Source organism: Anser anser (genome assembly GCF_964211835.1).
Source record: "Anser anser genome assembly, chromosome: 10".
NCBI classification, from domain to species: Eukaryota; Metazoa; Chordata; class Aves; order Anseriformes; family Anatidae; genus Anser; species Anser anser.
Window position 1 is genome coordinate 4,095,885 of NC_139730.1, and position 16,915 is coordinate 4,112,799.

At 38.4% G+C, this 16,915-nt stretch overlaps 1 protein-coding gene across 3 annotated transcripts in view; it reads right to left on the bottom strand.

Annotated features, from left to right (window-relative positions):
* Positions 1-883: 883 nt before the first annotated feature.
* The window catches only part of LRRC28 (leucine rich repeat containing 28), a 53,229-nt gene continuing 37,197 nt past the window's right edge, over positions 884-16,915 (bottom strand). For all 3 annotated transcript variants that reach the window (XM_083850411.1, XM_083850412.1, XM_083850413.1), the window contains 4 exons: positions 14,829-14,931; positions 11,046-11,221; positions 8,379-8,538; positions 884-5,262 (listed from right to left, as the gene is read on the bottom strand). In XM_083850411.1, coding sequence (XP_083706537.1) covers positions 5,190-5,262; positions 8,379-8,538; positions 11,046-11,221; positions 14,829-14,931 — 512 coding nt within the window. In that variant the 3' untranslated portion in view covers positions 884-5,189. The remainder of the gene's footprint in view (positions 5,263-8,378; positions 8,539-11,045; positions 11,222-14,828; positions 14,932-16,915) is intronic.

The window sequence follows — 16,915 nt, forward strand, 5'->3', positions numbered from 1 at the left end:
AAGGTAGGAAAAATTGTCATTTGTAAAACACTGAAAAGGCATATCATTGTGAACTTACTAGCAAACAAGCATCAGCAAAGTCTGAATGGTATTTAAAACCTTCAAGACATCAGTGGTAACCGATGTTCAGAGTCACCTTGATGAGCATAGCTCTCATTTATGACTGGATATGCTAGCAGTCACCAGATACATGTACAATAATTCAGAGAATGTCCTACTCAAAGAACACAGCAGAACAGAGTAGTAGCATTGACCAAATCAAAATACGGCACAGCTAGGAGTGAAGTAACTGGAGAAACAGATGCTTAATTTCTGCTTATTCTTGGCAATCTTGTTCCAATGATATGTTAGACAAGGGGAAAAAAACTGCTGAATGCTGCTCAGTAAATAATACATGAACCAGGTCTGCGTCTATGGACTATTAGCGTGGCACGTAATGCAGCCCTACTGAAAGTTTTTTTCTTTTGATCAATCCATAGGAGGGCCTAAAGTACAGGCCAGGTTGGATGGGGCCCTGGGCAACCCGATCTAGTGGGTGGCATCCCGGCACAGGGCAGGGGGGTTATGGCTACATGATCTTTAAGGTCCCTTCCAACCCAAGCCGTTCTGTGATTCTTTGATAAAGTCAGATTTTCATAAGGCTTTTGGTTTTATTAGGCACTATCTGGTGACGTACATTGTCTGGGACAAAAGGGTTACGTGAATTGGTGTTTTGGGCTTGGTAGTGTTCTGAAGTGTCCCCACCCTACCTCTTCCGCCTTGGGAAGGAAGACTTACTAGCTAATTACTAAGCAAATGAACTGAAATGTAAATTAAATATTATATCCTAACACAGCTTAATAGCCCCAGGAACAATAGTTCAGTTAACTTTAATGGACTATAATTCTATCCAAAAATATAGTTTATTAACAAGCACATACAATAAATTGCACCACTAACTTGAAATAAAATAGCTAGCAAGCTCACCTTCACACAAAGTGACATTTGGTTAATACAGAGCAAAAAAGCAATACATATATGCTTTCAGCAGACAAAATGAACTCAGCTGCAATCCAAAGATGGGTACATACATCAAAAACAACGAAGACTTCACAAGAACCTTGCCATTTCTTTCTACCAGACCTTTGGTCTCTTACAAAATAGGTCTGTAATACAAAAAGTAAGAAAAACTCTGGATTCAATTTACTCATCCTCTTCCATCACAAGTTAACTGTAACATTTTGCAACAACGTGAGGAGTAGCGAGAGGGAGGTAAGAGGCAAAGAGAATCACATCTTGTAATTGCATATAAGTTCAGCTGCAGATAGAAAGGTTGCCTAACAGTAGGCACAGAGATCAATGACATCGTCCCCATTTTCGCAAGAAATACAAAGATGGTAAAACGCATTCTTCTCTCTCATCAGTTAGAACTTGATCCAACGTCAACTGACATCAAGGCAAAAATTCTTCTATTATCAGTGGTACTGATGTGGCCACAGAGGCCTTCAAAAAATAAGTCACCCTCTCTAGTGAAAGGTTTGTCACTCTCCAGTCTTCAGCTTGGCTGTCAGTAAAACCTGACACGCTGTTACCACATGGGCATTAAGTCTCATCCTCCCTTCATGCCAGAAAAAGGGATTCAGCAGAATTTGATACATAAGACTTGAAGCCAACTTGGCAATAAGCAGTTCCACTCTGTTCAATGCAAGATCTGACCCTCACCACAACGAAGTAAATAGACGGTTTGGTATGAACTTCAGGAAGAACCCAAGAGAAGCACCAGGCCAGAACAGGAAAATATTCACTTCTTGATATTAGAGCTTGTTCTTTGCTTGGGACAGGACATCTATATTTCTGATTCTCTATGGGGGAAACTAGCAAGAAGGCTCCCAAGAATAATGCTCCAGACATAACAGTTTCCAGTGTAAAACTGCTCAAGTAGCATTTTTAAACAAAGCCAGAGATTCCCGTTTCCTTTGTGGCAGAACACGAAGTCATCTCTATAAGCACAACCCAGTAGGGTCTCGGTTTTATTAATATGGTGTCTCTTATGAGAACATAAATATAAATTATGCATATGCTTCTTAATTACATTAGGAGTTAACCTTTACTCACAGAAATTTCACAGCAGTATCAATGAGTTACCAATTTATCTCCTCTTTCCTTTCCTCTCCTGCACTTCTCTCTATGTCTACAAAAATCAGGAACTTCTCCTGCTTTCACCTGAAGCAGAATTGAAATCTATTTTTAATCTATTTTTATGACAATAAAATTAAAAAACACACCCTTTTAAAATACTGCTAGAACCCAATTTTTTGCAGCTTGAAGAGAAATTAATCTCAACATGAACTGGTCTGACCAACGAGAATAATCAAAAACTACTCAGAAATAAATGCTTTAAACAGAAGCCATGAAGTATTTGACCTCGTTTTGAAAAATTAGTGGTGCAGTTCAATCAGCAGCAAGCTCCCTCTCATCTCTGCAACCTGCAGAGCTGGCTCTCACGTTAACTAGTTATGAAGTACTCTTACAGTGGAACAAGTTTAGAAAAATTTGGACAAGTGAGAATGGAGTTACTTTTACCTAGGACAATATCACCCAAAGATGCAGATGAATACAAACACTGTTTGTATTAAAAAAAGAAACATGAAATTCAGCTGCATTTTCAGTCTCTATTGGCTTTCCTCTTCCTTGTTTTATAAAAATAGGGTATGACATTTCAGCTTCAACTGCATGTTTAAGTCATTTATTCATTGAACATGCCATTCTTGAAATATCATCTATTAAAATGTTAGTTAAGATTCATCCTGCTTATAGAACAGACTCAAATTTCTTCTGATGAACTATACTTGCAGACAATAATAGACTGATAGGATCTCAAAAATTATCGTGGAGGAAAAAAAGCGAAAAGAAAGCTCCATTCTTACCACCTGACTCCTAATAAAACCAACACCAATGTCTTTGAGCCAATGAGAAGATTTAACTCCCAATTTCATTTACATAGTGAATTCAGACTAACTTTGCTTTAAAGTCTATGAGTTGCTATTAAAAGAGAACAAAAACTTCCAACAAAGTATCTCCTTCAAAGGATACAGAGGAATAAAAATAATACTGAAAACTCCTGATCAAAGTATTATATGAAAAAGTAGCATTTCTAACACTACCATAGTTCTCTTACCATCCATTAAATACACTGGATTCTGTACTACACTTGCACATTTCTGACACAGGTAGATACTGTACATGGGTAATGTACATCTCAATTGTGCAGTTCCGAAGAAAGACAGCTGAAGATTCATTTTGCTGCGTCAGGGGTAAACCCCACTGGGTGGGAAGGCCTGTTGGGGATACCAACATTGAAACAAATTAGTGAAATGACAGTAAGAAATCCAATAGTAAAGTGTCTGTTTGGACATGGCTCTTTCCCCTACTGCAAAGCAGATTTATTAAATGGGATTTATTTTGCAAAGTTTCACAACTCTTGAAGAGTAGATGATACTTGCATTCCTGAAGGATTAAGTTCAACATTTCTTAATGCTAATTCAACTCTCCAAAATCAACCCAATAAAACCAGCAAAGATTTTACAAGTAACATGCACAAACCTAAAAATTCCACCCTCAAAAAATGCCTTTCTGGTAGTCTTTTAAGCTCTTACGATACTCCATTTATTGAAGAGATGCCAGGAAGCCTGCAGCGGGAACAAATGCTTCTTTGGCAATAGGAAAACATTCTAATGCCTCCTCCCTTCAAAGTATGCACACCTCACCACAACATATGCTAATATACTACCAAGTCTCTTTATCTTGCCTCTTTTATAACACACTGTTTCATTCATATTTATTTCAGCATATAACTAACCACCGGAGAGCAGAACGCTGTGCTAAATCCACAAATAGTTTACACCTTAAAAAATTAAAACAAAATGAACACATTAAAAATTATATGTTCCAAAACAAGTCAAAGGGGAATAATTCTATATTAACTGATTCAATGTAAATTTTAAATTTTAATCCCTGCAGACATTTTCGGCCTGTTTTCCATGCTTCGTCCTTTAAAATTAACATGATCTAAAAAAATAATTTCCCAAATAGGATATTGATTAGAAATTTGTGCTAAATTTGACATTAGTACCCTAAAAAAGAGTCACAGCCCTTCCATGAAGGTATCTGTGTAGCATGCATGCCCACACGTGGGCAAACACATGCTTCCCCCTCCTTCCTCCAGCCTTCTCTGAGGTTAACACTCCACAGACAAGCTCTCACAAATTAGTAAAACGCTGAATCTAGAAAAATGAAGCCCAACTCTTTGTGGGTCTACAGGCTGCAAGTGCCAAAACAATAAATATGAATAAATATTTACACTATGTTTTCAAGACTACTTCAAGTCTTTCTCCTGAAGAACTCAGAAGCAAAAGGGAAAGGGTTTTTAAAAATAAAACATAAGTGATTGAAAGATGATTAAAACATAACCCCAAACACACTGGAGCAAGGTCACTTAGCGTAGATATCAGTACCACCCTTTGTTACTGAAACAGGATCTGTAGTCTCCAGACATATCCTAGTTACTACAGTGGAAACAGTGTGTCTTTTAATAATACCAGAAGGAAAGACCTGCTTTTAATACATAGCTTCAAATACCACAGCTAACTGTCAAAGACTTTGTATACAACTGGGATAACTCTGTTGAGGAAAATATTGAGATGAGAAAAAAAAGTTAAAATTCTATGGAAATAATCAATGGAACCTTCAAAGGTTTGTACAGGCTTGGACCTATATGCACCAAAATCCAGCTGTAGGGTGAAGATGATGGGAGCAATAAGTGAAAACTTTTGTCTTTTTTTTTTTAATTAAACGTCAGTAGAACACTGTTAGAGGAATGAAAACTGCTTCAAAATACACAATAGATCCACCTGAAGGCAGCCACATTTGTGAAACACTGGAAATCTGGAGTCAGAACTTGTGAATTTGTTTGGTTTGTATGCTGTATTAGAGGAGAGAAAAGTTAATACTTTTAAAAGCTTGGTATTTACACTTCCGAAAAGTTTCTGCACTTCATCCAAATTTGATAGGGCAGGATTTAAGTGCCTCTTAGTGTTCCCGACTGGGCACTTCTGCTGCTTTGGCACACGCGCAGTATTCCAGTACCAACGGGATACGACGTCTAATGCAGCTTTAAACTGGCAGCACTCCTGGGTAGTTTTAAGTGTTTATCAACTCAGTAGGTCAAATGTCTGCAGACACTGGGTGGAGCAGCAGTATGCCACAAAACTAACAGTTGTCCTCCTAGAAAAAAAAAAAAGGGTGGGGGGGGGAACAGTTGTCAGTAAAGATTAAAGCTCCTGGCCCCATTCCACAGCAGACAACATGCTGGTCTGTAAAACACAGGATTAGCCCATCTCACCCCGCTAGAAAAAGACTTATTTGATATATATGAGCGCCTGATAGAAAGGCAGAGAAGCACAGTAGGGGTTCTCAAAAAAACCTTCCTGGTTTCTTATGTGCTCAGTTTAAAGAAACAGCATGTGGTTTTTCTCTCTGTGCAGGGTGTGGCTGGGTGTTATAGCCAGTAGGTTTAACAGCTAAGAGGAAAATAGCTGGGTAATTCTTTGATTCTGCTTGGCTCATGTGTTTCTTAAATTACTGCTTGTAGGCATGAACTAACTGAAGTCCAGTGTCGTTTGATTCAGCTGAGTGAACAAACCGGGCCCGGACTTTCACAAAGGACAACGAACAGGCAGCATGGTCATGTTGTGCCGGGCACTCCAGCAGGGGTGTAGGCACAAGAGGGCAATAGCAGCCTCACCGGGACCCTCCTCCTACCCCCATCCTGGCCAGGACCTAAATATCCACTTGTCAAATATTAAGAACTGATTTTTACTAATCCAGAACTCACACTTAACCCAGTGCTAATGTCAGCAGTGCTTTTTCAGATACAGAAATCCAATTCAACACTTAACTACCCCTTCCTGGGAGAGAATACAGGATGCAACGCAGAAAACCAGACAAGATACTGGCATGGATGTGGCATGTGCTAATCAGTGCTGCTCAAATATTCAAGATCCTTACCCTGTGTGTTTTCATGGTCACTGTAAGCTCTTCAGAATAGAAACCCTGCCCTTCACATCTTTCTAAACCAGCTCTCACACCTCTACGCTTCCACATAATCTTACCATGTCAAGTACAAGCTACAGAGATAAGGATGACAGGCTACCCTGCTTAAATCTCATTTTCTGTGGATTTGCATCAAATGTCAGCTACTCAAGACTGTACTCATTATTGCCTTTTGTAGAGCACAGTACATTCTTCTCTAAGGGAGGGAATGACAACTGACATAAGGTAATTAAAATATCATTTTTTAACACATGAAACCCATGAAGAAATATTTATTTGCAGTTAATGTATTTTTGAATGTTAATTTTCTTCAAAAATAACCTTGTATGTTTTTCTTGAGTCATAATTTTATTAATTCCTAGACATATTAGTAGACACTTATTGTTTATCATTTCATAACTCTAATTGCCTAGAGTTGCTCATTGTGGAACTTAATTAGGAAGTAGACCTTTCTCCTCTCCCATTGTTGGATTATTTCAGATAATAAAAGGATTCAGTGACCAGTATGCAGATTACCATCACTCTCTTAGAAAGTTATACCATTCTAATGGAGCTCAATGGCTGAAATTCCTTTATGGCATGATCGTAAGATGTTATGTCACCCTGAATATAAAGAATGTGGACTGTCACGTGAAAGAAATGTATTTGAATGAACATGAAACCCACTGAATTTCAACATCCAACTGAACTGTAACAAAAAAGACAAGTTGAAGTATGCAGTCTCTACAATCAGATGATCTGAGAAAGATGGCTTTTCCAAAGTAATGTTTATGCAGCCTTCTGGGTGCTGCCCAGATTTAGCATAAAGTTGTTTTTATTTCATAAAGCTGAAATGCTTACAAATCAGATATCAACTATGCCACAAACCCACAGCAAAATAATCTGTCATATAGCTGTGGAAAACATGCACTCTCAACCTTAGAGAACAATTAAATCTTTAACATGTTCTAATTGAACAGCAGTTCCTTATTTTTACGGAAGGTAACTAGCAAATCAATGGATTTCAGCAGGGCAAGAGCGAAGTGGCATTCCTAGGCATTATATATACCAACAAATAATTTTCAGAAACATTCTGTGGTAGAGCACTTTTTTTTTTTTAACCTCAAGGAGGTGGTTAAGATACCAAGCTTACATCGAATACTGTTGGACGCACAATATCTCTAGCATCTAGCATTCACCGCTTTCTATTTAGAATATGACAATTCCCCTCTCCCAAGTCCTTCCAAAAAGAATAGGGGGTACAGCTTTGTCAGTGGGACAGAAAAAAATTAAGCAAATCAGCCGTAAATGACAAAAATTCTACTACTGCCACTATATGCAGATACTTACACACAGAAAATTTGAGCTCAATATTGATAAATTCACGTCTAAACTCAAGAGCACTTTAAGCCAGATTAGCAAACCTCTCTGAAAATTCTGAGGTTTGTGATAACGGTTTTGCATTGCAGCATGTGGATTCATTGATATTATGGCTCATGGTAGCCCACCGGATCAGCTGCTCAGACTAACAGTGGATAGGGAAACAATCACTGCAAAATGATCAGTTTTAAGGTTTTTTTTTTTTTCCTTTAAGGTATTTTAAACCTTCATCTACATAAGGGCAATACTCTGTGAATCACATTGCAATTTTGAGTCCTTCCTATGACTGTACTTCCAGCAAGCCACTAAGTCTGCATAGCCTTGTCTACTTGACTCGCGAATGCTGCAGACACAACTGCTGCAACGATAAATAACTGAAATATTTTTAACATATGTTTCATAGCAAGCCATCTTTTTACAAGGCAGAATGTTTCCACTGTATCTCACAAATTAATTCACGTGGAAAAGAAAAAGTATTTTATTGCAGAATATTTTCATTAAGATCTGGCTTTAGAGCTTTCTTCTACTTTTAATCCTAGAACACTTATGTGGTGGTGGCATCCTCCTGAAGTCTGGGTTGAGAGAATCAGAGGAAGCATTGGTGTTAGGCAGTATTTCTTTCCAAAGGCACAGAAGTACTATGCGTGTACTGCAACACCACAAATAAGCCAATCCCATCATGTCAAAGCCTTTCACTAGCTAGCAGCAATCTGAAGCAGGCAAATGTGATAAGCTTTGTGAAGCAGTCTACCAGCAGTATGCTGGTTGCCTTGTAAATAAGAGATTTGCCAACCTTTATGTGCATTCATCAGACATGGGCTTTACATCTAATAGGCTAGTGCACTAAAAAGAAGTCCTTAAGAATATGCGTGTTCCATAGGTGTTTTTCTTCCTAAATGAAACCCCAGTGTAATTTCCTGTATAATTACCCTTGATGCAATCCTGCCATTGGAGTTTCCCTCAAGGGAAAGAGCTTTGGGTAGACAATGGTAAACATAGGCTGGCTGCAGCGGTGGCAGTGTCCCAAGGGACAGTGCAGTAATTCCAGAAGGCTTTTGGGTAGTGAGATTGGAGTCAGAAAGTTCAAATCTAGAAAAGAAAAACAAAAAAGACTATCATACAATTGTTTTGTTACAAGAAGTCCAACACAAGAAGTATGATCCAATTCAGAAAATCAGCTCTCTCATTAGCTTTCTTAAGACTTGGTCAAAAGAACAGCAAGGTAAAGCAAATGACAGCAATTAAGGCAATGCATATGGTGCTTCCCACGTACAAATTCAACAAGGTCAATGTGTAAATAAAACATCTGTGGGCATAAAACTAACTTGGCCCAAATATCCAGGTGAAAATACCATAGCCTAGCGTAATCGTCATAGGAAAAGATAAAGAGACTACTCAAAAAAGAAAAAGATCAATATATTCATAATCTCTTAAGTGTGCCCCCATATTTAAAAGATGCCTTTTTTTTTTTTTTTTAACCAAACAGGATACCAGGGTCATTTCATAGGGAAGAACAATCATGTTCTCAGGCTTAGCCCAAGTCATGCAGTATTTTATAAATTAAAACCAACATGTTAATCTCCATCTACAAACTGAGGGACAGCCAAGAGAGATGAATGAATTTAGGTGCTGAGCAATCAGGACAAGATGCAGTGCCTGATAAATCAGTTTTGCAATATCACACTAGCTTCAGCTTTCAAACACTGTAAGGTTTAACCCCATACACAATGTTCCACAACACCATCAACTGAGGTGACAGCATGACAAATAGTACATCTGCGTCAGAAAGAAAAGGTCATATTCCATAGCCAAGCAAAGACTGAGGAAAAGTAGCCCAGTCACTTCTGTTGCGCTTACCTAGCAGCAGCCGCCAAGCACTTAAATTTGCAATTTCAAGGGTGCAGTTAAGTAACCAGTGATAGATCAAATCTGCTCCTTTAATTGCATGCCACCTGCTTCCCCAAGACAACATTATCATTTTCCTGTCTGAATTATGCTTTACTCCCACCTCAGTGAGATGCGGGTGTCTCCAGTGGTAATGCACGTAACCTTTAATAAGGTTACACAAAAGTATGCACATAAAAATACATAAACACTAAAAGACTATACAGAATAGTGTAGCAAACTGGAAGTAGGCAAGAGTCAAAAGTTTCACCGTGTTTTTTAGGTTCTGCACCTTGGCTGCAACCAGACAATCCTCATGAACTTGTACAAGTTATCTACAAACCCCTTCTTAAATTGACTTTGAAATACTATCTTGCTATTCCAAACCAAACTTCAATGTCTTGAAGAGCATTCACAAAGTCAGACTCCAGAAACTGTGAAAGTCACAACCGGACGAGTAAAGTAGTTACGAGTGATTTACAAGACATAGAACCCTTCTTTCTTTGTGCCTTATATTCTCTAATTCCTTTTCAAAGACTAGAACTTTGAAAATCAAAATGAAAGAGCACCCATCATTGTGTAGTTTTGGGGTAGCTGATATGCTGATACTAAACAGCTCAAAACCTCTCACCTCCCTTCTAAAGGCAGAAATATAAAAATATCCACAACCCCAGACTGGTCAATTAAATTGTTCTATGGATCAGTTAATAATTTCCACACAAAACAGAGCCGCTTCCTATGATCATAGGCTTGTATGTTTACCACACCCCTTAACATGAAGCTTATTCCTTTCCATGTACGAGCAGCAAATATGCTTTACCTGGCAAAGCAGTAGCTCAGCACTTAAGACTTTCTCCTGTGGCCATGGTACAAGTGACCCCTTACCATAACCCTCTAGTATTTCCACTCTAACTCTCCAAGCTTCTGCCTTCTACTGTCACCTGTAAAGCTGACATATTACAAGACACCACTAACAGAGGAGATTCATAATACATCCAAATACGACAAAACCTGAATCCGCAGATATTACCAGATATTGCTAACTCATGTGACCGCATAATGCGGAACCAGATAAGCCAAGGGCCAGTTTACAGCAGAGTTTGAACTGGGGCAGAACTAAAACAGCCCAGCTGTCACACTGTACTGAAATGGCCAACGGCTGCTAGCATTTCTCTTGCCTTATGCTTAATGAGCCTGCCAGTTGAGGAGTGTGCTGCCTGGCAAGAAGCTGCATTGTTGGCTGATGCATCTAATCTTGCCTCAGGAACTGTATTTCTCATCTCGTATTTCCATTAGAGTTTCTCCTGCAGAATGCGTCCTTCTTTAAACAGTCCTCAAGAAAGCATTTGTAAAGCACAGCTCTACTTTAGAAATAGTCTTGGGATCTGTTCTTGATATTCAATATTTTTGTTGTAATACAGCATTTCAAAAATAATTTGATTAAATAAATCATTTAAAACATTAATCTCTGTCCATCTCTTTAAAGAGCTATTTGAAATGTTCCTATCATTGCCAGAAAAGCACTTCCACTTTCTCTGTGATCATAGAATCACAGAACGGTTTGGGTTGGAAGGGACCTTAACAATCACGTAGTTCCAACCCCTCGGCTATGGGCATAAGTATCTTCACTAGACCAGGCTGCTGAAAGCTCATCCAGCCTGGTCCTGAACATTTCTAGGGTTGCGGCATATGAAGAAAGAAGAAACCCATACCTTTTAAATACACGTAGTAGGTGTTATAGAGGGTCCTCATGGCCAGTTCTTGCAGAGGCAGCACATGATCTGTTTCTGTCCCTATAGATTTTACCTCTGCTGGCAAGAACACAGTTAACTGTCCCGATGAAAAGGACAGCAGTTTCACCTCCGAAACTTGAATTGGAGAACCACAGCTAGAAGGACACAGGACATTTAAGAAGTCATTAAGAACAAATAAGAAAGAAAAATTAAGAAAGTTAACTTCATGGGAAAACCCACATGACCAACCCATAGCACACTTGACGTTGTTCTTCAGTGCAGCACCCTTCGAGAAGGACTTACTGCACAGTGAAATACATATGGACACACATTTTCTATAGATCGCCCCCTTCAGTGTCATGCTAGCCACTAGACATTTGAAGGTCTTATCAATTAATATTCAAAAGCTAGAGAAATGAGAACACAATCCCAAGGAGGTGAGCCAAGCACTACCAAAAGCAGTCACGTAATCTCATTTAGCATCTGAATGACATTTATTAGTAAGTATTTTACATAAGGGAGCAGTTTCATACATAACAGTTGGTTTCCTGCATCTTGGATCAATCAGTGGTGAATGATAATGGGTCTCTCAACTACAATATGAGGCAAGCTACAGCCACAAGCAAGTCTGATTCAAGTGCCACTGGGTGGTTCTGTACTATGCCTTTCCCCATCCACAGAATTCCCTTGGAGAGGACAAAAAAAGGAAAAAAAACAGCCTAAGCTAGAGTGTGAAGGTCCCCTATTAAGTCCTAACCTTATCCTTCCCAAATTATAGTGAGACAAAGGAAGGTTATTGGGATTCAATTAGAGAAACTTAGCCTGTATTAAAAATAGTAATTCTTTACATGATCCCTGTTGCAAGTTACCATACCAAAGAGACACGCATAGGAAAATTCTACTGAGGTTGCGGAAGTCAGAGGAATTGAAATTACGACTACTTAAATTTGGAGCCAAGAGGAACTTGTTAGGGCCGGTCCTAACAAATGGAACCAACACGAGTTTGTGAGCCTTCCCAGATATTGGGCCTAAAAGTGAGGTAACCATGTTCAACCTTATCAGGTGCAGAAGCAATCTGATGGAACTTCTCTGATAACAATCACATCTCCTTTGATTAAACACCTTTGAGAAACGAGCAAAGAGCAGCATCAGCAGCAAGTAAATAAGCCTCTTGTTAAATATTTAATACTTCCCCGCAAACCATTAACAGGTAAAATATAATCTAGAAATCTAAGATCCAATATTCCAATAATCCATTCCCCAGCAATCCATACCCAATCAATTAGCTACCACAACCAATAAATCCCCAATACCATATTTTCAAGCTTATCAACCCCTCACCAACCTAGACAGAAGATAGAAGACAAACCCTTAAAGTCACTACAGCTTCTATAGCTCAGAACTGGGCTATTTCATTTACTCTGCCTAAAGGGAGCCCACTGTGCCTTCCCATTACACTAAAAACAAAGCAAGCAAGCAGAACAGACCAACAAGAGGAATAATTTAAGAGATACATCCTTATATCAGAATGTATTAGGGAAAGAATCAAAACATTTGAGTAATACTGGGTGCAAGAACAAAAATTAAAAAAAAAGTCCATGGAGGTTTAAAAGGTGAGAGAAGAGTGGAAAGATTGTCTATCCAGCTGGGAAAAACGAAGCTGCAGAAGACCCTTGTTGAATAAATCAGAGCAGGGAAAAAAGCTATGGCCACTTATTGCCTGCTTTCAACAAGAGTGACAGACACCTAACTGCAAACTATGAAATATAATCTGAAAAAATAAGATCAAAATTTATTTTGAGTACTGAGATCATCAACTCTTACATAAAAGACTTTTTCAGTCAGCCTGACTGCAGGATTCCCAGACACAGATTCATTACTTCCACAATGCAATTTATATTCTATTTTCAGATATCTCGCTTTATTTTAGTAACAGCAACATGTCAGATTTAATTGTCCAGTGGATGAACAGACAGTACTAAAGCCAGGAGCTTCAAATATTTTGCCTGACCTGTAAAAACTTGGATTGGCTTCTAATGCTTTCTTGGAAGGAACACAGAAATGCTTCAGATGACCATCACTACATGATTTTAACAGCGTCACGCAGCACATCACCAAATAAAAACTTTTGTTTCTTACACATGGGTACTTTCCCTATATTGAAAATTTTCCTCATAAATGATTTGCGATATTTCAAGAGGGTTTTACAACAAAGACAAGTACTTGATTGGCATGCATACCATTTTATATAATGAAAATCCAAGTATTTTATTTTTTGGATTCTTTATTATCAAGAAAAAGATTTTTGGATTGTCACATTTTTTCATTCCACAGAAGCATTAAAGGACGTTCAGTGTAGCCACTGCAACGTTTTTGGTTTCTTCTACACTAGATTTATAATACCTTTCAGAGATGTTAGCAGCTAGCCTCACCAGCAGTGTACAAGCAACGAGAGCAAGTAGAACAGTTAATATCTTCTTAACCATCAGCCTCTTTCCCCATTCCCCTCCCTTTTTTTTTTTAAAAAAGACATTTTGTAGAAATTCAATGATGACAAAAGATCAGTACAAAGACAAAAACAATTTGAGTAAGCATAAAGTAAGGAATTAGAACATTATACAAATTAGCCATATGGTTGTTTGAAATCACCTGAACCAGGCAGACAGGATAGTTGAACAATACTTGTTGGAGCATTTTCTGCGTTATCAATAGTGGTTTGGACACAAACAATACAGTTCTACGACCTGTTAGGTCAATTTTATCTATTTTTACAATTGACTGTTAGTCCTGAAAAAACAAAGGCTAGAAATTATTTCCGCTGAAAAACAAAGTCAGTAAAAGTTTGAGACTGCAGACATTTCATACAACTGCAAGTATTTATATATCACACAACCAGCTGACATGTGAATATTAAAAAAAAAAAATCTTAAAATGCCAAGACTCAGCACCTCGCATATTGCAATAGAGCGCAAGCTGTAAAGGGGGAATTTATATTTAATGCAAGATCTGCTGAGAGCGAGCATACCAGAAATTTATAATTAGATGGTAATGAGGACAATCCTCCTCTGATCAGTTTTATACCAGTAAGGCTCCATTCATTTCAGTGGTGCTGATCCTGATTTATGCTAGTGTCAGTGCAGAAAGAATTAAGCTACTGTCCTAGACAGACCACTTTTTCCTCACATCGTAACCACAAACATGAGACAGCCTAGGATATTTTTAAAACGGACACTTAAAAATATACCTGTCAATCCCTAATTCCTCAAGAAAGTTACTTATTTTAGTTAGTAGGTAACCAAGACTTAAAAGAAGCTGATACTGGGATGTAAAAACGAGCAAAGCTGCACGTGACATTCCAAGATACGGCCCAAAGCTCAGAGAGATATGAGAACTGATGAACTAGATAGATGCTGCAACACATGAAGAAACAGTTTGTGAATTCTTCAGCTATGGAGATTCTGTGAAGCCTACTTTTCTGGCCATCTTTCAGTGCAGCTAGTATTCAGCTTCAGGACTTACATTATCACTAAAAATTCCTTCAGAGTAACTGCACCAACTCTTATGGCTCAACGTGAAAATACAAAGTCAGCGATTAACAGAAAATTTGCTGCAGAAGTAAAACAGAACAAGCAGCTGCAGCAATCCCCCTCAAAGTAACGTTAGTTCTGAATCAATCACAAAAACCATTTCTATCACACAGACACGTATATCCAAGAAATTCTAAACTGAAAATGCAGGCAAAACATTTCAATTCACACCTACCCGCTGCAACCAATGACTTTATTATACAGATAGGATGGAAGGCCTTTGAGATGAATGTTGTTATCCACGTAAACATACTGTAGCTCCCGAGAACGACCTAAATCTGGGTTTAGAAAACAAGAAAATAAGTAAGGGAAAGAAGGAATGACAGTGGCAACTCTAAGCAAGGCAATTCTCCGTAATTATAAATAAATTAATCAGATTCAACGTTAAGCAAACAAATTAGTACATCCTAGTTGTAACATTTCAGCAACTTATTTTAATAATTTTAATGTTATTTCTAACCAGTTTTTCAATTCATCCATAATAAATTAAAACCCTTTTTCGGTAGCCCTGAAAAACCCACTACAAAGACTTAAATTTTGACATTGATGAACTCTAGCCAGTTTGAAAAAGCAAAGGGACAACTCATTTCAAATCTGCTGTGAGAAATTTGTAAGGTCAAGTCTACTTCCATTAAGTGGCTTTGCATCTCTGAAATCACAGCTTCGTTATCTGTAAAGTGGTGAAGAAATAACCAAGAATGCGTTTCCCACTGTTTATTTTCTTCAGGAAGAGATGCTTACTTAATTACATTAGCCATAACTAAATACAACCAGTGATCATTCCAAAACAAGTCTGTGATGTGTCGAGTTACAGAACACAAGAAAACACACAGCCATTAAACTGCAGAATATTACACAGCAAAAGCTGTGGCTACAACAACCAATATATTCAAACACGTGCTGCTTATTATTTTTGTTAAAATATTCGTTGCTGGCAATCAAAAGCAGCAAGCACAGCATACTTCTAGTCCATGAAGGTATGCTTTAGATATGTTAATATATTAATATGTTAATATAACTCCCGCTATGACCATGTAGATATAAAGTGATTTTATTTTGTTTAGAAAATTAAAGTGGTGGAAAAATAGAGCAAAAGTAACAGGGGAAAATTAAGTCTCTAGGAAGAATTCTCAAGCAAAAATTTTGCTTATCAGCAAGATGTGGTCAGTCTGCTACCAAAGGAAGTGAAAAACACGTTAATGAGACATTTAAAGACAAACCAAACTAACTAAAAAGAATAAAGTTTTGAACTGTCGAGAAAGCTGACACGTAGGATCATCTGGGCAGCCCATTTCATCCATTGCTCCTACGCCATTCAAGATACTAGGTTAGGGAAAGACATATGCCTTTAATAAAACCAAGCACCGACGTCTGAAAGCCTCTCTGTGTTGGAGAAGATAGCTGCAACCCAGACAAATTGCATTACGAAAAGATGTGTATGCCTCTCAACTTCTTAAACTTTTATGAGTATGCTATAGAAAATAAGCAAGACAAACAAGCATTTGGTGAATCAGCAACAGTGAAAGCCTCTAGTAATAGCAGCTCGTTCTGACTCCCCATCTCTATCAATTGGCAATTAGCTTGATGGGCACAAAGATCAGGATAACCAGGGAAATGAACAGTTTCTGCCCCTTTCGTAACCGTGGCCAAGAGCAGGATAAAAGTTAAAATGTTTTTCATGATACCTAGGTACAGCTATTCTGTGTGGAATTATGATCTCTTATCGTTCCCTACAATAGCCATAGGTAATACAACCCGTTCTTTATCACTGAGTAGTTTCACTTGTACACAGAGCTCTGGACACCACTTAGCGCAGATAAAGCAAACGACATTTGAAGTGATCTCCCCAAACATTTGGCCATCCTAAAATATACCGAATGTCTTCAGCTGTCACCCACTTGAATGGCAGCTGGAAGCAGCAGAGACCTTAAACATGCTGGGGGCTTCAAAGGGTGCCACAGCATCTTCCGTAAGGAAAAAGAACTGATACCATCAGAAAACTAACAGGTTCCTCGTCTGAAAGAAAAACGTTAACACGGAAGACTTGAGTTTGTTTTTTTCTTTTAATACAGGCCCTTACCCTGCAACAATCTACAGAGGTTTTGCCACAGGCTACAGGGACCGTGACCTGGGCTTTGTTCAGACTGGAGTCACCGGACATCACAGGATGTTTCCATCCATCACACTCTTCTATGACCCTGTCCCCAAAGATATTCTAGTTTGAAGAGCTATCTGCCGCATCCATCAACTGTCCTGCCCCAA